This window comes from Miniopterus natalensis, chromosome 6 (genome assembly GCF_054644295.1).
Source record: "Miniopterus natalensis isolate mMinNat1 chromosome 6, mMinNat1.hap1, whole genome shotgun sequence".
Lineage (NCBI taxonomy): Eukaryota > Metazoa > Chordata > Mammalia > Chiroptera > Miniopteridae > Miniopterus > Miniopterus natalensis.
The window spans coordinates 36,900,797-36,923,037 of record NC_142086.1 but is presented as its reverse complement, the minus strand read 5'-3'; the positions used below and the strand labels follow the sequence as shown (position 1 = coordinate 36,923,037).

At 40.6% G+C, this 22,241-nt stretch overlaps 1 protein-coding gene across 1 annotated transcript in view; it reads left to right on the top strand.

The window, feature by feature from the left end:
* The window catches only part of CCDC80 (coiled-coil domain containing 80), a 33,573-nt gene that overhangs the window by 7,515 nt on the left and 3,817 nt on the right, over positions 1-22,241 (top strand). The window contains exons 3-6 of the mRNA XM_016200213.2: positions 2,388-2,544; positions 14,284-14,420; positions 16,043-16,191; positions 21,727-21,830. Of these exons, the coding sequence (XP_016055699.2) occupies positions 2,388-2,544; positions 14,284-14,420; positions 16,043-16,191; positions 21,727-21,830 (547 nt within the window). The remainder of the gene's footprint in view (positions 1-2,387; positions 2,545-14,283; positions 14,421-16,042; positions 16,192-21,726; positions 21,831-22,241) is intronic.

Here is a 22,241-nt window from a genome sequence, read left to right as displayed (position 1 = left end):
TGCTGCATTTGAAGAATGACTCAGAATCAGATAAGGTGGAGGGGGCAGGAGGGTTTTTTTGGGTGGCAGAAGTAATATAGGTCAAGGCAGAGGAAGGAATGTGGAAAAACTATTCAGAGGCGATATACATGTAGGGTACTCGGGCGCACACAGCCTTACAAGCATATTTTTATTTCTTTTTGCTCAGTTCTCACTGCTTTATGAGATTGGCAGGGAAGTTGTTCCATTGTAAAGATGAGAAATCTAAGTAAGGTTCATAAGGTTAAATGACCGTGTTAAGGCTACGTGGAAGCCAGGGGTTGAATAAGAATTAAAATTCAGGCCCTCCAACTTTGGCTATAATCACCCTTTCTCTGTGTCACTCTGCCAAGACTTCTTTCACGGCATAATTTAGAATAGTCTGGCCTTGGGGTGAAGACAGAACATAAGGGAAAGAAGGGGGAAAGGTTAGCAAGAGAGAGCCTGGGGCCAGATCATCCAGTGCCAGAAGCTGGGAAATGAGTCATGCAAAATGAATGTCACCTCACCCTGGGGTAAGGCACCCTTGGGCAAAGGTCCTGAGGGGAAAATAAACATTAGAGTTCCTGATTTATTAAAGCGTGATTCCCACTGGGTACCCATTGTCCTAAGACTACTATATTCAGAGATCCCTGAGAGAAACTTCCAGAAGGGAAGATGAAGTTCTGTATGCTTAAATATTGTCTGAAATTCTCAATTATGTACAAGGAGGAGAAGAAGACCAAAGGGAGTTTTGAGGGCTTTTCAAATCCTGTCCTATCATGGTCTGTCCATGGACTCTAAAGGTCCATGGCAAAGTGTGAGATGAATGAAATGGAGTCTATGTACGGATTTGAAGTTACAGAGGCAGGTAATTATCAATCATTTAGCTTCTGGGCAGCTGTGCCCTAGAGACTCCTCTAAATATATTCTAAATATGGGCTTATCCTTCATTTAGAGTAGGGAGCCCAAAATCACAACCAGTAAACCTGACCTTTGTTTTTGACTATTTTGTGTTCTCACTTAAACGTTCATTTTATTTATTTCAAAATAGTGTGTTTGTGAGCAAAGAATAGCCAGAAAGAAAAACAAAAAACATACCAACTAAAAATATAACTCCCAAGATTTGAGCTACCATAAACACCTAAGGAAATATTTTCAGATGTCATATATCTAATTAAAAACTAACAAACCAAAAATACCATCACTATCTCTTTTTATAGCCACCTTAAATCTTTTTTAAGGCTAAGTATGAATCAATGAATAAATCTGAGGAAACTTGATTATGTTTCCTTTTGGGAAACTGCATTTCTAAAACAAGCATTTTCTATATATCATGTTCATCTGAACAGGCTTATAAACACAAAATAAAAAGTAAATGAAATCATGTCTACTTAAAATAAATAACAATCTGAGAAAACGACATAACTTTATCCCCAAAATACCTTTGTTAATGTTCCACTCAAAAGTTGTTGAACACATCTTGATTTCCATGAGGAATAGATAGTATTTTGTCAAGCATAGAGAATTCTTAGAAGGGAAAGCCTGCAGGAAGCAATAAACACAACTCTGAAAGAGAAAAATAAACCGCAGGATGGAATTGGGACCAGATATTAACCATTTTGAAAAAGAATTTGAAAGAGGTTACAAATGGTGACTTCTCCTCTGAGAAATGCCAAGTGACAGACTTCAGAATGATTTTATAAGGTTAGATGGGTAAGTAGAGAAGTGGCTGATAAATTTTAATGTTGTAGAATGGGAGAACACGTATAGAGACTGACCTCTGAACCCAGTGACGAGTCAGCAAAGGCTGAATAGACAATGTTCAGTGCAGACATCAGCCATCGAATGTTCCCGAGTGCCCAAGGCCTGGCTGCGAAACTCTCTCAACCCCGTGAGACGTGAAATGATAGTAGTAACATCTCAATTCACAAATGTCAGAGCAGCCAATTAGGATAATGAAGATTAAAATGCAGGAAGGAAGGTAACGTTTATCGAACAAATTTTCCATGCCAAGTATTTATGCTGTGCCCACAACAGCTTTGCACAGTAAGTGCTGCTGTGCACAGTTCACAAGTGAGAAAACCAAGACACACGGAGACTAGGAAGGAATGTAAACAGTGGAAATGAGGAGAAAAGTCGAAGCTGGCTAGAGCCGTTTATAAATAAAAGCCCTTCACAAACAGTCTTTCGGCCCTAATTATGCTAACTGTCCAACTGAACCATCTAGTCTAGTTGAGTTGAGTTTAGCTCAGCTTAGCTTAGTGCAGTTTAATTTAGCTTTGGTGTCTGTCACTCCCAGCCCTCTATTCCAAGTGAGCCCTTTGGATTTTGCCTCAGTATGAAACGATCACTGTGAATTAATATCTGCTTGCTTCACCCACCTCCAGCTGATCACCGCTCCTAAGGTTGAGAACAACATGTATGTGCAGCAGCGAGACGAATATCTGGAAAGTTTCTGCAAGATGGCCACCAGGAAAATCTCTGTGATCACCATCTTTGGCCCTGTCAACAACAGCACCATGAAAATCGACCACTTCCAGCTAGGTTCTCTTAACCGTTTTAATTATATTATTGTTTTGTTCATAGCTAAGGTGGGACAAATTCTATGGGAGAGGTCGGTGGGGAATCACAGGAAACCAGATATCCAGAGGGCTCTTTCCTTGTGGAGCAAAGATCAGTTTGCCTAACGTTATATTTGCATAACCGTTCCATATGGTTCTGGTTTCAGTTTTTGGCCCTTTAAAATGAAAAATACACGAGCATTTTATGGTTTGAAAGTCAGTAAGGCAGAGAAGAAAGAGAGAAGTAATACAGCGGGAGGGGAGAACCAGAAAGGTATTCAGAAACTTTTTCTGGACTCTCAGTCTTCTTGCCTGTGAGCAACATCATCCGATGGTCCTGCAGCCTTTGTGCTACAGGCGATTCACTCACAGATGGGGACCTGCCAGACCCTTGAAGTACTTGAGTCTGGCTAGGCTGGGGAGGGAATTAATCAGGGCAGAAAGAAGCTGTTAAGATAAATGAAAAGTCACTGAAATATGGACTGAACTATGCCCGAGTCCTTTTGGAGAGCAGAAGAATTTGGCTGAATGTAGAGTTTTCACAATTTTTCAAATTAATGATGCATGTGGGACTCTTGAATCGTACAGCTCAGTGTTGGGCAGCTGAGATCTAACTTATTGCAGTTCTCCTGGGAGCATGCAAGACTTACTGTGAGCAGTTAAACCTCATAGTCAGAAGCCCTGAATCTGCTCCACCCATTTTTTTTCCTAATTATTACATCTCTAGGGCTTTAATTTTTTAAAAAAACATTCTCTTATGTGCATTCTCTAATTTTTTATTCTCATTTAACTATACTGGAAAGCCTTCCTGTTCTACCATTTGCATGTTCTGCATATGTTTCATAAAATACATCTAAAAATACCTGAAAGAATATAAAACATATTTTTCCCATTAGTTAATATTTAACTTCAATACATATAACACATTATCTCACAGATTTTTCTGTCATGTGATCTTGGTATAATTGAACACATATCAATTGTAATTATGTCATGATAATGTGAATCTGATTTTTAATATGGTCTAGCTTTCTAAATCATATTTTTTATTGTGGAAAAACAATATGAAATCAACCCTCTTAACTAATTTTTAAGTACATAGTACAGTACTGCTAACCTTAGGCACATATTGTACAGCAGGTCTCTAGAATTTATTCAGGTGTGAAGTTTCAGTTATGCACTCTCTTTTATTGGCCCACCTTCCCCTGACATAGATGCAAAGGAAAATAAATAGCATCCTTTCCAATGATCTGCCATATATCATTGTGGATCAGTGATTTATCTGTAGCTGTGCTATGTGTGTGTTTGGGAAGGGGAACAGCCACAAGAGCAAAATGTCCTTACCTTAACCAAAATAATCATAAAACAGAAGACACAAAAGAAGTTCTGGAGTCAAGCAAACCACTTCAAAAACACAGTCACTACTTCTTTGTTGTGTGACCTTGGCCCACTTCCTAAATCTCAGCTTAGAACATAGTTATCTGTATTTCCAGGCTGTGGTGAGGATTTAATAAGATAATGTATGTAAATACCCATCACAGAATGAGCGCTATTACCGTGGTCATCATTACCACCATTGGTTCTGGTGGGCATCTGGAGATCAGTGAGCTGTCACAGGGATCAGAGCACCTGTAACTGAAAAATACTTGTAATTGCTTTCTGCTAATTACAGAATGTTGACAGTGAACCCTCACAACTGCTCTTCAAGATCAGGCAGCATTAGGACTCCTGGTGCTAATACTCCAAAGCCACATGTTCAGTGGTTAACTGGGATTCAGCCATTTGCTTCCTGGACTTTCAAATAGTAGCGTGAGCCAGCGAGTGCACTTATGATCCAGATGTCTAGAGAGGAAGCGGGTATTCTATCCAGTGCAGAAACGGGTTCTGGCTGGTGATGAAAATTCTCCTTCACCAGGTGTTCCTGGTGTCAAATGTGTTAACCACTAACTCACACACAAAGAATTCTCATTCCTTATTTGAGGGATGTTTGGAAAAACCATTATGTCTCCTACCTCAGCCTCTATATGGTTCTGTTATAAACATCTGGTGCTGCCTTGGCAAAATTTTAGCATTATTCCTGCTGTTTTCTAGACATCTGGATTGAATATGAGCTGTAGAGGGACTGAGGTTTTCTTTTTTGCCCTGTTAGAAATCAGGTATTGTGATTTGGGTGTTTGCCTCTCATTGAATGGCAGCTTGGACCTGGTTTGGGGAGCCTTTTATCTTGTTCCTCATCGAGTTCCTGGAAGGCCTTTCTGTCCTTGTGTCATGTCCCAGGTTACCCTTATGGGAAAGATTATAGTACTCTTGGCCAAGTCTGGGAGTCAGCCATGGGAAAATAGGAATTGGCATGCTTCATGGTCTCGGTGAACCAAACTCCAGCCTTGACCGATTTTCAGCTGGAAATCTATCAAATGGCTTTACTTTCCTTAAAAATAAATCAGGCACTCTGTACTCTTCCAGACTTTTACTGGATCTAAAAACCAGAGGCCCACATACAGTTACGGTGTGAGCTGTCCTCCCACCTGCTCCACCTTGTTAAATGTCTGTGAACTATAGATGGTGGACCTACAAATATCAGGAAACTCACCTGAAGATGTCGGGCATTAGATTAGCAAAAGTTATTCAGGCTTGAGCAAATTCCAGGGCAGAATAAGCCCGTCTGCTTTTGCCAGCCCAGAGCGTTATATGGGGGGTTTTAAAATAACCTAACGGATAAAAACATTCTTAATTGTTAGTGGTATTTAAAATGTCCACCTAGGGTAGGAATATTGGTGTATATGTCAAGAGGAAGGATTATAGACAACTTCTTCAGATATGAAGAAGTTGCTGGCTAAAGGCACGTTGTTGCGCAATGAAAAGACAATGAGGGGAAATTGCAGCAAGCATGTTTCTTAGCAAAATAGAAGAGTTTGAAGATAATTGATAAAGAGGAGGGTGGGAAACTTGATGGAGACAGAATGTGACAAGCAGGAGAGAAAATGTTAATTCCTTGTTCATGAGCATACAATTCATAGGTGAATTTCTAAAAAAAAAACAAAAAACTTTTATAAGTGAATAGGATAGACTACATTTCAGCATTAAATACTCTGCCTTTGATCCTGTTGAAGAGAATTAGTCTCCATGGACAAGCTTCACAACCATCAGGATCCATAAAGATGCAGAAATACTGCTTTTCCTCAGGAGCAACTGAAAAATTGACCTTTTGCCCCGACCCCTCCTTCCGTCACTGGTGACACTGTCTGGCAGCTGCCTTCCCTGGCCCCTGCCACCCTGTGCTGGAGGGGAAGGCTGGGTGCCGGATCAGGTGTCCAGACACCGGCTGCAGTGTCCTCCGATGTTTTTTCAGTCTTTGATTATCAATCACTCAATGCCCTGGAGGCGAGCGAGGCTGTCCTCTAGCCTGTTCAGTCATCCCACTCCACTGGCCTCAGGGGCCTCTAGTAGCACGAGTATCAGTGTCAAGATCAGCCTCTGAGGCGCAAGGCGTGTAAAGTGCCTAATAGGCAATGGTTGGAGTGTCTGAAGAGTGTGGTGCCATCATCAGAGAAGGTAGAGTAAATATCAGAATTTTGAAAACTGGGTGGATTCAATGGAGGCGCCTTGGAACTGAGTAGATTTTTTTTTTGTATGTGATGACTCTATCAAGGTGGTTTTTGTTTTTACTTAATTTTTCTTAAATGATACATTTTTGGGGTTCCAAAGTCAGAGGTGCTTAAGAAGGTATACACAGATAAGTCTTACACATTTCTGGCTCCTATTCTCTTACTCTCTGCCCCCATAAGTATTTTTATGATTTCTTGTTTGTTCATTTAGTGCTTCTTTGTGCAAACACAAATAAATATAAATACTTATATTCCCCTTCTTTTTATACAAAATATAGTATATTATATATACTGCTCTGCACTTTGCTTTTTTCAATTAAATATATTTCCTGGAGATCTTTTCTTATGAGTTTATAGGGATCTTTCACATTCTTTATTAAGCCATTGTGGGATTGATTCTACCATAGTTTATTTAACTAGTTCCCTTGTTCATAAACACTTGGATTGTTTTTAGTATTTTGTTATAAACAATTTCACAGTTAATAACTTCATACATTTGTCATTCTGTGTATATGGGTATATCTTTACAGTAGATTTGTAGAAGTAGGATTGTTGGACCAAATGGAAAATGTATTTAGTTTTGGTAGATATCAACCTATTTCTGTCTATATGAGTTGTATCTCTTTGCATTCCCACCAGCAATGCATAAATGTCTGTTTCTCCAAAACTCTCCATAGAGGATATGCTCAAACTTGTGAATGATTTTAGCCAGTGTGGTCTGTGAAAAGTGGTGTCATAGTGTAGTGTTAGGTTGCATTTCTTTATTTACGAGTATGACTGAACATCTTTTCATATGATTAAGGAGCACTTATATTTTGTTTTTAGTGTCCTTTGCCCATTTTTCTATTGGATTGGTACTCTTTATAAATTAGAATAAAAACGCAGACCCCCAGGGCCTCCTCCTCACTCCAAGATACTGACTCAGTTTAGGGATGGAGTCCAGGAACCTCTTTTCAAAAATGTTGCTAATGTGATCCTGATTTGCAGCTAGGTTTGGTCTAGAGCAGAAGGTTGGGTGTTGGATAAATGGGAAGAGAGGGCTAGATATGTAGGTTGGCACCACATTTTAGAGAATTTTTAAATACCAGGACAAAGAATTCAAACTTTATTTGGTAAACTATGTGAAGTCACTAAAGATATTGGAATGTATTTTTCAAATAAATTATAAATGACTTTTAAGGTTTGGTAGAGTCAGTGTGTAGGATACATTCTTCATAGATAGGACAGGTTACTCTGTCCAGGGACCAAGCAAGAGCAGCAGTTTGTGATTAGGAATGGCCAGGCTAGTCTGATCTATCAGTGTAATCCAGTCACTCATCCTACGATGACTGGAGGCAGGCAGACGACCCACTCACAGAGTGAAATAGGAGCAAGCAGATCAACTACAAAGTCACCTGTTTCCAATTAAAAGGAAGTAAATCCCATACCCGGAGGCCAAGGTTATCCGAACTGAAATAACCTACTACTGACTGCTCAGCAATCCTGGAAATATTCTTGAAATAAAAGCAATTCAGCCTCTGCTGAGGTCTTTGTCTCCAGATTTATCCAAAGTACAGCAGAGAGATTTTTGGCTAGTACTGACTTCTTGAATAGTATAGTTACATTTTAAGTGCCTTGTCAGTATGTTTTATTTATGTTATATGTTACCCCAGGATAGAGTTTATTAAGGTATAATGGTGAATGATGCGGCCCAGTGAATGACATTCAAGAGACTGGAATGTCAAAGGAAAATAGAATTTACTACTCACAGACCCCAGACAGGAAGCTGCAGCATGCCTCTCAGGGTCACAGGAGAAATACCAGGTTTTTGTGAGGAAGCAGGTCACGGTCTTTATTGGGGTTTCCATGGGAAAAGGCAAGGCAGGACAGGGTGAACAGCTTCAGGTTGACTAGTTTGAATTATTTCAGTGGGCTTCAGGCTTTAGGGAGGGTCCCTAGCTGTCTGGTACCTGGTCCTGGAATGATTAAGGCAGAGAGGGTCCATGGGCCAGAGAAAGGGCTTAGGGCTCTGGATTGGTTAGTTTGCATTTCAAAGACGTGCTTCCTGCTTGGCCCTTTGCTATCCCTTAGAATCGGCTAGCCTAGAGAGGGCCAGTGGCTCCCCAGCCAGAAAGGTTTTTTAAGATCTTAAAACATCATAATATGCAGAAAAATTTTTTAAATGCTTCATTTAATTATAAGACCTCATACATGAAAACCCAAATTTAAAAAATAAATATATATAATAAGTTTCCTCAAATTACACTTGTGGAATTTGACTGCGTTTGGGGCTCAAGAGATAAAGAAAAGTGTAAAGGGTTTGACGGTGGGTTTTCTACAGACCAAAATTGCTCACCTTCTTTACTCTATCCCTCACTACCCCCTTCTTTCATCTGATATCTTTAGGGGACGTTTTCATGATTACCAGATCTGTGTCAAGTGCCTGTGTGTGCCAGGCTACAAGGATTTAAATGATGTCCAAGACTCAGTTGCTGTTGTTGAGTCGATCTGTCTAGTGGGATGATGGACGTGTAAACAATTGGTGGCAATGCAAGAGGCTAGGCATTTTCACAGAAGAATGTAAAATGTTATGAGTGCACAGGTGAAGTAAAGCAAGTTTCCCAGGTCATTAGGAGTTCCCCTGTGAACAAGGGCAGGGTTAGCATGCCAGAAAGGGAGGGCAGTTTCTAGACACTGAAAATAGAGAGCTGGAGCATAATGTATGCAAGAAGAGCTAAGAGATAGCTAATGAAGACAGGCTGAGTCCAGGGTATAAATAGCCTGTGTGCTATGCCAAGGATATGAATTTTATCTCTGCCATTAGAGTGTATAACAATCTCCCAGGAAACTTGTTAAAATTCAGTTTCCTGGGTTTTCCTGCTAGTGATTCTGATCTGAGTGGTCTGGATCCAAGGATTGTAATTTTGACGTGAACTTGAGGTGATTCTGATGAAGGTAGACAGTGAGTCACACTTTGAAAAAGTGCTAGAGGAGATAGGGAAATCCCAAAGCAACGGGAGAAACTAAAGTGGTCTAGGGACATTGGTGGCATGGGCTGGACTTAGGGGTGAGAGGGTGGGAGGAGGAGGAACCATGGATATTACAGAGAAGCAGCAGTCCCAGATGAAAGCTTCAAACTTAATGCTTGGAACAATTGGTGTTTAACAAGCTGTAATTGAAGCTGAGCTTTTCTGCAGTGTCATTGCTGTCTATGGTCACACACAGAAGAGCAAATCCATGAAGAAATTTACTACTAACTGAATTTGAACACTGACTTTTGGAGTTGGAACTCTTTTTTTTTTTTTTTTTTAAATATATCTTTATTGAGTTCAGAGAGAGGAAAGGAGAGGGAGAGAGAGAGAGATAGAAACATCAATGATGATAGTCACTGATCTAGCCCGCAACCCGGGCATGTGCCCTGACCCGGAATCGAACCCTGATCACCTGGATCCTAGGTCGACACTCAACCGCTGAGCCACGCCCGGCCGGGCTGGAGTTGGAATTCTTAAAAGACGGAAAACCAGACAAATGTCCCACGTGTAAGGCCAGTCCTTGCCAGCACACAGCAGAGTTCATCTTCCTCCCATCCCTCCTCAGTAATCTTAAGTCTGGGGCAGGCTGTGTGGAATGACCAAATTCCACCGAATGGGCTTGGATCTGTGAATCATTTGAGCTGGATGAGAGCCAGATGGTCAGTTTATAGGATGTTTCCCGAAGAATGTTTGCTCCTTAGTCGGGCAACCCTTAACAGGACTACAGAGCTTTGGCAAAACAAGAAGCTGCCACATTTATGCTGCTTTCCCAGGGAACCTCTTGTTCCACCCAACCCTGACTTAGACGGAATGCAGGGCGTAACGGAGACCTGTGGCAGGAGCAGGCCGGAGACGGAGCTGGCCTCACATGCACCTCTCTCAGAATTCAGCCAGAAGTGGGCTGTGTCTTGCCATTGAGTTGGATCCAGTGTCAATCAGTGCTTTTATTGCTTTTCTTTGGCAGATTCTCCTACTCAGCTCTAACATTCATTTGTGATGTAGATCTTTCTGTAGTCTAAGAGTGCAAAATGTTTTATTTCTAATATTCAGTCAAAAGACTTCAGAAAATATTTTAGTTGAAAGGTGAAACCTTGAAATTGGTTACTTACCATATCCTAGTAGAACGAAGTTTGCCTTAAATCTTGGTCTTGGGTCCTCTCTATCCTTGAGTGTGACATATTTTGTTAAAGTAGAAGGAGCACTGGAAAGGAATGAGGTCATTTTATTTGAATCCTAAACTTCGTTCTGTTATTAACTAGCACTTTGAACTTGAGCAAGTTGCTCCCTTCCTGGTGTCTATGACAGGTTGGTCTCCTGGGAAACAGACTCTGAGATTTTGAGATTTGCATGCAGGAAGTTAATGAAGAATATCCCCAGGCACAATACCAATAAGGGATGAGGGATACTAGATGACAAAGGGAGAATTTGAATTGCAGTGCAGTTGACACCTCAGAGTTGTTCACTTTAAGGCACAAGAACAGCTTTTATATCTGCGCGTCGTCCCCCCCCACATACACTGCATCAACCATTGAATACAGCTGTCCCCTAGTAAAGGTATAACTCGTGGCAAGGTGGTTCTTTTTTAAGAACAATCTTTAGAGGGATTCAGCTATTAACATTCACAGCAGCCTTAGCCTGAAAGTCAGATCTGGACTGCACGCCACAGCATGCACTACATACTGTTCCTTAGTTTCAGCCTCAATAATGAGACTAGGTTGGGCCTGATAATGCCCATATCAGTTATCTAGCACCACAGTAAGGCTATGTAATAAAGACCCACACACCTCAGTGGCATATAACATTAAATATTCATTTAGTCACAAGTTTGTAGGGTTCAGCTGATCTGGGCTTGGCTAGGCTAATGTATTTCAGTCAGTTACAGGTTGGTTAGGTGTTTCTGCTGATCTTGGGCTGGACTTTTGCCACAGGTTAGGTGTCAACTAGGTGTCAGATGATTTGGGATAGCCTTGGCTGGGATGAGACCAGAGTAACTTGACTTGACTTAGTTTCCAGAAGTCTAGTATGGATATGTAATCATAGCAATGGCAGAGGCAAGAGCAATACCAAATGTGAAAGTCCATTTCTAGCCTCTATTTGTGTTACTTGTGTTATTTGTGTTACTTGTATAAACAAGTCAGAAAGATGAGCTCAGAATCAAAAAGTAGGATAGCTGCCTGGCCAGAGTGGCTCAGCGGTTGAACATCGACCTATGATCCAGGAGATCGCGGTTCGATTCCCCCTTAGGGCACACGCCCAGGTTTCGGGCTCGATCTCCAGCAGGGGGCATGCAGGAGGCAGCTGATCAATGACTCTTTCATCATTGATGTTTCTATCTCTCTCTCCCACTCTCCCTTCCTCTCTCTGAAATCAATAAAGACATATTAAAAAAAAAATAAAGGCAGGATAGCTCAACCCATTCACCATAACAGGGAGCTGTGCAGTTACTGGGCAGAGTGTAGGTACAGGAAGGGGTGGGGAATTGGGACCATTTCAAAAATCTGCTATAATCTCCAACTTAGTTCTGTTTCAGCCATTCAATGGCTTTTGTGATTTTATCTTTTAGGTAGATGCTAATAGTCTAATTTTGATTCTAATTAGGAACTTGAACTCTGTCCAGGCATACTTATTTCTGATCCAGCACCCAAAACAGAATCAGCTCAGGACATTGGAGACAGATATTTTGTTTAATGAACAAAAGCAAAAATGAATGTATGTTGGGAATTAAAAGTAGTAATTCCTAGGTTCAAGATAGAATCTGATTTGTAGTCTGGTTTGTATAGACATGCCTAGAGTAAACAATGAAAGTTTCCACTCCAACTGTCCCCACTCTCCAGAGGTAACTTAGGAGCAGAAAATGAATTTTCTTTCTATCCTTCTAAGTTCTTCTGTCTGGCCCAATAATCAAAGTAACTTGAGACTTATTAACAGGAGAAAATGACCAAATTTATTACTTATGTACATAAAAGGGTTCCATAAGAATGTAGGACCCAAGGACAAATTGAGCAGGTTTGAGACCTCAAAGTGCAGGGAGGTAATTCACATGGAGATGGTAAAGTAAACGCTTGATAAGCAAACTGTTTGTTGGGCCAACTTTAACAATGGAACACAGTGAAGACTTTGATCAAATAGGCCTAACTAGGTCCCTTCATTTCTATCATACCTACTTCATAGTAAATTACAGTTATCGATGATGATAGCTCCCTTCCAGGAACAGGTCCTCTATCTAAATTCTTTAGGCAGTTAGAGAGAAGGTAAAGGCTTCTTCCTGGGTCTCGTTTCTTAGCTCGTTTCTTTACAATAATCAGCTTAAAATAATCAATATCCCAAAAAAGGCATATTTTGGGGTGACAACTTCTGCTTCTCCTCACAATCATGTTAAGAGCTGTATGTCCTGCTGGACCTTTTCCTGTGCATATTCACATGTGGTGGATGTATTATCTTTTGTCTTGTTTCCTTTTAAATGAAGAATAAAACCATGTTATACATTTTATTCTGCAACTAGGTTTTTTTTTTGCTCAATGAGATATAATAAACAAAAACCAACAACATGAATCTAACAATTCTTTTAAATTAATTTGTATTTTATAAATGACAGCAAAAATATGCATTTAAAATAGTTTATATGTGTAAAGTATATTATTTTTCTTTTTTTATTATTATTTTTTAATATGTCGTTATTGATTTCAGAGAGAGGAAAGGACACAGAGAGAGAGAGATAGAAACATCAATGATGAGAGAGTCATTGATCGGCTGCCTCCTGCACACCCCCCACTGGGGATCGAGCATGTGCCTTGATAGGGAATCGAACATCCATCTCCTGGATCATAGGTTGATGCCCAACTGCTGAGCCACGCCGTCAGGCTTATTTTTCATTTTGTAGACAGTGCTTGGTCCTCACGCAGGCTCTTAGCTCCCATGCCTTTGGACCATCTCCATGAAAAACTGTTATGATTTGGGAAGGAAAACAGATCCTTTCTCCTCTCATTTTGATCTACTTGGGAGAAATCAAGTTTCTTGTTTATATACTTTCAACAAACCTAATCAAATAAACCAAAGTAATAGTTAAATTGTAATTGTTCTTTAAAAAAAAAAATCAATACAAGAGTAATGGTCAGTGGTACTCAAGCTGTATAACATCAGGATCTGCAAATTTGTGGTTGTTTCTACTGTGCTACAATTTATTGGGTAGTAATGTTAATTATAACTGATAGGTTCTCTTCACTAATATATCAATCACATATTTGCTAACTTTAATTTTTCACATTTTTAAAAAATACAGGGGATTATTTTGCAGATAAAAATTCTAATAGAGTTGAGGGAAACACTGTGCCTTGTATGGGAGAGAAGTAAATAAAACTGTCTTATTTCCAAAATGGTTTCTTACTTCCCATTAACCCAGTGGCACCTTCAGGAATCATTCTGGATTATAATAATTTATTTTTAGGTCTTAATGTTTGAAAAATATATGTTTAAAACTCCCATAAATGCAGTAACACTGCTTAAAATTGTATCACTTACAAAATTTGTATTATAGAATAACTTGACTTTTTTCTGGAGCCAAAATGAACCAGATACCATGTTTCAACATAGACTTTTCACTTTTCTCTATAGCAATGACATGGTTCACTGAGTCCCAAAGTGATCCTATAGTAAAAGGAAGGAACAGACACAGATTTTAGACTTAACTAAATAAATAAGACTAAAATAAAATTTAAAATTAAGTAAAACTTGAAAGTATCTGGCCTAGTTCCCTGGTGAGTTAGGGTAATGACTCATTCCTGGGTGAGGTGGCAGTTTTCTTGCAGGGATGACTCAGTCTTCACTTTCATTTTGCTCCTATTGATTTTTCACAACCAGGGTGGGCAGAGATGGAGCTTCATCATCTTTAGAAGAGTGACTTTCACGATGAGTTTATTTATTCATTCATTTATGTATTAATTTATTCACTTTGTAAACTTTTGTTTAAACCAGATGTTAGTTGAATATGTGCGACGAATGAAAGCTGTTCTAATTAATTCTGGATGGAGACCCAGAGCCTCTACTCATTTGTTCCTACGATTTCTATCTCGTCACACCCACATTTATTCACATTTCATTTGTTTTAAGATAATGAGAAACCCATGCAAGTGGTGGATGATGAGGACTTGGTAGACCAGCATCTCATCAGCGAGCTGAGAAGAGAGTATGGAATGACCTATGATGACTTCTTCATGGTGCTAACAGATGTGGACCTGAGAGTCAAGGTAGAGTTCCTGTTTTGGATAATGTGGTGCCATTCTTTAGAACAGCAACTCTGAATTTTTTGTCAGTGAGTCTACTAGACATATGAGTAAACACTAATTATTTTATAAATGGGAAGATTTTTAAATGGTCCAAATATTCCATGTTGGTCTATAGAATTTGTGTTCAAAAATATAGTCTCTGGAAAAGACCGGGCTGGATGATCTCCTATGCCCGAGCTATTTGACTCAGACTAAATTCTTCTGTAACATCAATGACTTGCATTCATTAGACACTTGTTGAATAGCCATGATGTACCAGGCCCTGGGGATAAAAGGTAAAGAGTATTTGGCCTTTGCCTTCAGGAAAATCAGATTTAACATAGACCTACTATGGAAGAGCCTAGAAGTTTAACTCCTGATTGAACATGAACAGACAGTAGGGTTTTATACTTACTTTCTTCATATGCTTGGGACAAAGGTTCTGAATTATGAAAAATAATTTTTAAAAATAATAACAAAAATAGCTAACTTCATGGAGTGCTTTCCTTATGCCAGGCACTCACTTCAACTCTTTATAATCCTTACTTCAAACATTTAAGGTAAATAACAAGAATTATTTTTGTCTCATAGAGGAACAAACAGATCCAGAGGAGTTAAGTATCTTGCCCAAGTCACCTAGTTAGCACAGGACTTCATATCCACACAGACTGGCCCCAGAGTCCACTGTCTTTACCATTCTGCTGTGCTGAGAGTGCACCATGCTTATGTGAGTCATCAGGAAAAAGGCTGCCTATCAGAATAGCTGATTCAACTTACACTATTTTTCTGGATCTAGAAGTAGTTCCCTTCATTAATTCATTCTGTACTTGTGCTGCCCCATCTTAGATAATTCCTAAGATTTCTGCCAGCTTTCACATCCAGTGGTTTACTGAATTTCCCACTGGGAGCTTATATAGCTCCAAGCCATGTCCAGACTTCTCCTTAACTTATGCTGGTATGCTCACTCAGCCAACCCCCAAATCCATCTAAGGTTGCTGTTGTAAGTCCAGACAAGTATGATCCAGGAAACTGAATTTCATTATCCTTAAGTTGGATCCCCATTCTTTTCTGAGAATGCATAAGGAAACATGGCCTAATTTTAAGTGATGGCCACTCATTAAAATAATCTCTGGGAATCACAAAGAATTTATGCAGATTCCTAATGGCCAAAGAACAGGCCTTCTTCTGGTGGAAAATTATCCTTATTGCTCAGGTAGGATATTCGAACATGGTATTCCATTCCTGTATTAGATATAGTGTTTCTCACTTTCTCTCCAGTTGTGTTGTGAACAGGCTGCACTTTAGTCGCAGAGGTAGGGAAGTGAACCTAGGGTATGTGTGGTGAAGAAAGCATGGACTCTTTCCAATAAAAGGAATGCAGTTGAGAAGCAATCCTCATAAAAGGCAAGTGGCAGTGGTTTCATAGATTCAGAAGTTCAGAACATCAGCAGAGGTACTATTACAGGAGACAGTGTCTAAGTCACTGAGGCCTTCAGGCTCTGATTTTCTCAGCACTCCCTTGGATTCTCCTGGCTTCTCTATTCTCGGAGCAGAGGGAAGAAACACCCTTGTACATTACATACCTTCTGTTCTTCCTTAAACAGCAATACTATGAGGTGCCTATAGCAATGAAGTCTGTGTTTGATCTGATCGATACTTTCCAGTCCCGAATCAAGGACATGGAAAAACAAAAGAAGGAGGGCATTGTTTGCAAGGAAGACAAGAAGCAGTCACTAGAGAACTTCTTATCCAGGTAAGTCACCTGTGGAGTCTCTGAGGAGGCAGGTGGAATGTGTTCTGGGTGAGCTAATGAAAATGCCCAGGAAGCACTGAGCAGGAGCGTGCAGAGAGTGACCTTCCCTGGTGAAAGGTCTGTTTGCTACCCAGCCCTCTGGCCACTGGGCTTAGTCTTTGCCCTGTTGGAAGAGGCTCTGGTCATAAGGCTGGCTAGGGTCAGCTCCATACTTGAATGTTGATTTGGTAGCTTTGGATAAATCTTTTCTGCTCCCTTTTTTATTTTTATTTTTGGCACAGAATACAGAATTCTGACCTGTGAGGGTTAATTTATTCAGTCAGTGAATTTGGGGGACTTTGTATGCAGAATTTTTATTTTACATATTTATTTATTAGGCCCCTTCTAGTTTCAATACGACTTGGAGCACTGTGCTTGATTTTCTGCTTCCTTCCAACTCTGCAGAGAACCACAGACGCCCAACCAGGAGCTCAGAGGGAGAAATCCTCTTGGCCCAGCTCCCTGGTTCCCCAGGGAGTGTGGTTTATTGCAAGCCATTGCAGGGAAACTCTTCTGTACACACATAGAAGAGTGTAAAAAAAAAAAAATCTCTTCATGTTCTCCCTTCTCCATCCCTTCCCCCATGTTGGATAAAAGTTCTTCAGGGTCTTTGGGATCCTAGGAAGTACAAAGCTGCAATAATTCCACCCACAACAAATAAACTCACAGAGACCTCAGGGTAACCACCACCCATAATGAATTGTGTGGCTGAGGGGTGCCTGAAATGGAGCAAGCCTTTGCTTGGAGTCTCAGTGTTAACTGTGTATCACTCTAGGCAGAGCTTCCCTACTTGTGTCTATAAAGCACATTCTCCATAAATGAGTCAGAGAATCAAGAATTCTAAGATGGGCCTGGCCAGCATGGCTCCATGGTTGAGTGTCAACCTATGAACCAGGGGTTCACTGGTTCGATTCCTGGTCAGGGCATATGCCTAGGTTGTGGCTCAATCCCCAGTAGGAGGTGTGCAGGAGGCAACCTATTGATGTTTCTCTCTCATCGATATTATTCTCTCTCCTTTCCTCTCTCTCTAAAATCAATAAAAACATATTTAAAAAGATAGCAAGTAGGCCTACCTCCATCCCAGGGTTGATGTGATCACTTTCTGTTTGCTCACCTCTGTGCCAACACTTCATCTTCTTTCCTGGGTTTAATCTTCACAAGATCCCGTGACCTAAATACTGTAACTATCGTCATGTTGCAGATGAGACCACTGAGGCTAATGGAGATTAAGTAACTAATTTGCTCTTATCATTCAGCTAGTGTCAGCTCTAGGACTCAGTGGCCCCAGGATAACCTGGCTGCCAAAGTCCCGGAATGGAGATGGAAAGTGAGGCCTCCACAAGGACCTAACGCTCACCGCAGCCTTCATGCCACTCTCCTGGCTGAGAAAGGGCTCTAGGACTCCCCCGGGCAGGTGGCTTCTTGTTCAGTCCCGGGGCCACGGAAACATCAACTTCTGATCCAAGGTCATCCCTCTAAATGGCAGTGACTTAGAAGATTAATAATAAGAGCTTGTTGTACTTGAAGAGGTGTTTTTTTTTTGTTTTTTAAATTTTTTTCCCTTTCCTTTTGCTTCTGTTTCCCATTTCCTTCTTTTCTTTCTTCCTTCCTGGCAGAAAAGATTCTTTAAAAATTTACTTTCGATCTTAGTTCTCCCTTAAACATTTAAGTTAGACTTTTAAATCTTATTATTCTATTTATAACATAGGAAGTTTTAGCTATCAGTTTTAAGGGCTTTGATAATGTTTGATCTTGCTTACAAACTCAGTAAGTAAACAACTTTATTATTTCAAATAGACATTTTACATTTGATGTATTTCTTTTAATTGCTTGAGATAAACAAAAAATTTCTGAGTATTTAAATGATCCTAAAGTTTAATAAGTTAATCTTGTGAACACAGTAAATCTAAAGTTCTCTCATATGTTACAATGACTGTATACACTTAGTAAGATTTCAACTTAAAACCATACATTGACACCTATTACTGAATTACACATTCTAATTTGGAATTCTAAAGATATCATTTTATTAAGTCAAATTCTCTTAAGTTTCATAAGAACATAAATTATATAAAGAAAACCAAGGTCTTCTTAGAAATATATATTATTACTATGATCTTGACTCTTTGAAAACATTCTCTTTTTAGTTTAAATCTTTCAGGACTAAAAGATGCATACCTTCTGAACCATCCCAGTAAACTCAGGTTGTCCAACCTTTAAAACACCCAGTTCATTGATGTTATTTATAACCAAGGATTTGGGCCAGTCATGATACCCTCAGCCACAGACTTCATGGGGGATTCTTCTTACCACCCCCAGGCAGAGTGTCTTTTTATAATCACTGCGTCATGGGTTTTAAACCTGAAAGGGAAATCTGACATCTCAATTTTATTCACTCACAAACTTGCTATGCTCATTCACGTTGATCACTGATTTGAATTTCTCATCTCTCTGATTCTTAAGGCTTGTTTACACATGTTGCATCTAAAGTCTTTTGAACTGCGTAGGGCCCTACAATATGTAACCATATTTTCCTTATAATGTATATTATTTCAGGGATATATATCTCTTATAGATATTCAGAATGGGATATGATTATAATTTGGGTGTTCTATGCCTATACATGACTGTGGTCACAAGTCATGAAATCACTGCGATCATTATCATTGGTCTTAAAAATTAAAGTCCAATAGTATATTACTTAAAGGCATGAGTAAGAAAGCCCAGAGTTTAATTCCTGGTTTCTCCACTTACTAGTCGTGTGATCTTGGACTGATTACTTAACCTCCTGGGCTGTCGCTTTCTTATTTGTAAAATGGAGATAATCGGTGTATCTAGTTTTAAGATTGTTGTAAAAGATAAATTGAATACTACAGGTAATGATGGGTCAGAATCTAGCACAAAGTGAACAGTCAATAAGTGCAAGGTATTAGTAGTATTAGGGCCAGTTAGTCAGCTCCTAGTTAGAGAATTTTGTCATCTGGGGAGAGGTGAGGAGAGGTGAGAAAAGGAGATTTAGTAAATACCTCAGGATTAAAACCCAGGCAAAGAGAACTGAAAAAAATTTTTATTTTTTTAAATAAAAGTTATATAAATAAACCAGTATCCAAATGGGAATTTTCCTTCAAATTGGCTGAGTTGTCGGTGGGTCTATAAAGCCTGGCTTCAGGGGCCAGACTCTGCAGCCAGCCTGACCTTCAGCCACACTCCTCTGGTTCAGGCTATAATTACCTTTCTCTGACACAGAAGCCCTAAAGAGTGGGCGAACGCACACTAATTTAAGACAAGCAAGCATGTCCATAGCTCATAGAGTTTTTATTTACTGAGAAGCTTAAGCGACAGAAAAACAAGTTGTCCAGAAGAAGGATCTGGGTCACACGCACATCTCGTGTTACATCCTATGGACGTTATTTCCTTCAGAGTCGCGAGCTGGGGGCTTTTATCTTCATGGAAAGGGCTGTGGGAGAAGAAAAAAAAAATCATTCCTTAGGGGAAATGACCTTCTTTTGGTGTGTCTGCGACAAGGAGTCTCAGACCCCATCCCTCTGCAATCAGGACAGCCGACAGTGGTGCACACAGGTAAACAAGTCAAAATATACCTCGCCCAAAATAGCTGCCTGCAGGACACCCCAGGGCTTTGTGTGGGGCCCAGCGGCCTGGCCTGGATGCTGGCTGGGGGGCCGGCGCTGGGCTGGCGCGTTTCCTAGGGAAGCAGGGAAAGTGCAGGAGACCGTGTTTGTGACCCGACAGCAGTCACTGGTCCTTTCCCCAGGAAACCTTGGACTGTCTTAGATGCTCCTCTCTCCTCCTCCGTGCCAAACACATTCATCTCCCAATCCTCGGTGGAGATTTTCGTTTTTCTTTCCCTTTGAAGAAAAACAAGCAGAGGAAGCGAATGTAATGTCACAGCAAGCAATTCTTGGCGAGCCTTGCTCCAGGCATCTATTCAGAGGTTGTATTTCATCAGACTATCATTTTCTCTCATTCACCCAAACCACTATTCCCCCAAGAGGCCATTTTCTTTGGGTTGAAAACTCTCATGTTCACTCAGGCTGGAAGGGGCGCCGGGAGAGGAGCGGTGAATAAAGCCAGCTGGCCTGCACTCGCGAGGGCGCGCACAGCCCCCAGCTGCCCGCGCTGGCGGCGGAAAGCAAAACCCCTTCTCCAGTGAGGGCGCAATCGGAGACAACTCCATAGGCCGCCCCTCGGCTGCGGACGCTCCCTCCCAGCCTTTCAGGGACCCTGGCAGCGCCAGCCACGCGCCAGGATCCCTGAGGGTGGTAGACGTGGCGAACCACGGCCTGGGAGTCAGAGAAATCTGTGCCACCTCCCAGATTTCCGAGTTCGGCAAGTTACTTCACTCCTCTAAGCTTCTTTCTGTCAACTGCAAAATGAAGACAACACGTTGTGTGCTCACTGAGCTCTAATGAGGAACACATATGGTGCAGGTGAAAGTGAGCTGTAAAATAACACAGAACACGAGGGTTAGATCGGTTGTCATATAGCAGTGTGACAATGTCCAAGGCTGGTAATGGGTGAACGTCTGCATCTAGGAGCCTGCGGATGAAGGCGCAATCTATATCCATGTCAGCACGTGGATAACTTATGTTGGTGAGCTTTGGTTTTATTCTTATAACACCTCTTTGAAGTAGATGCTATTTTTGATTCTAGAGAAAAGGAAAAACTGAGATTTACAGGAATGGAGGGACATGCTTAAGGAACCCCCAAAGTAGCAGTGACTAAATGTTTCCTAGCTATAAGACAAAAACTCTTTCCACTGTCCTACTGTGTTGGAGCTATAATAGCAGAAACAAGTTTACTGTATATTCTAAAATTCTATGGCTATAGGTTTAGCCCCATTGTATGTAGTTCATAGGGGTACTTCATAAGTGTTTGTTCTTACTAATATAATAGGGTGCATTTTAGAACTTGTGTTTGCCTCAGGAGAAACCACTAGCAACTGAGGAAGGTAAATAGAGCTTTGTTTTTCAGGAACCCTCCTTGACCCTTTGAGCTACTTTCCCATTTTCCTTCTTCCTGTGATCTACTTAAAATTCAGTTCTCTTTCCCTATTCTATTTCCTGTCCATATAATTATTCCTCAGCCCCCTCCAAGCGCTAGAGAACTCTACTAGATCTTTAGTTTTCCTCAGTCCCCTTCTGATTCCTTATTTCTGTTGTTACGATATGACATACAGTTTTGGCCAGTCCTCATTGCATCTGAGAGCTGTGTCTCCTCTTAAGTGACCTCATCAGGCTTGGTGGCCAAACTCATGCCTGACATACCATACAAATGCCACAGTAGGCAGACAGTGAAGTTACAACAGAAAAAGTGCAAGAAATGTGCCAATGCAGTTGAATGGCTTTGAGGAGCTATGAGACGTTTCTAAGAGTCAGTGTTTTTATTCTGGGTACAGGAAAATACCAACAGCTGAAGTCACTCTCACTAGGCTCTATTGTTTGAAGCAGTAATTGTGGCCTTCTGCTTCTTTTCCAGGTTCCGATGGAGGAGGCGGTTGCTGGTGATCTCTGCTCCTAATGATGAAGACTGGGCCTATTCACAGCAGCTCTCGGCCCTCAGTGGTCAGGCATGCAATTTTGGTGAGTGGGAAGCCTCGTCATCTTTGCTGTCCCACACCACTCTCTTCTTGGTCAACTCTAACATGAAACATAGAAGTTTAGCTCATTCAAATATTCCCCAGTCCAGACTGTGGATTCCCAGACACTTACTCAATTATGTTGAATATAAAGTTGCTTTCAGACTAGAGCCTTGGTCGACTAGGGTCTATTTTTCCCCCTCAATATTCTCCCCTCTCAGGTTCTTCATTGAAGTTTTGAAAATACCTGCTGCTTTACTTTCAGTGATCTGTATTATGTCATATATATGTCTCAAGATCATATACAGGGTGTGTCTCCCCAAAATGTACACATACTTTAACAACTGATTGCTATTACATTTTGAAAGTGAAATGTATTTTAATAAACACAGCCTTTATAATTATTCAAGGTGTG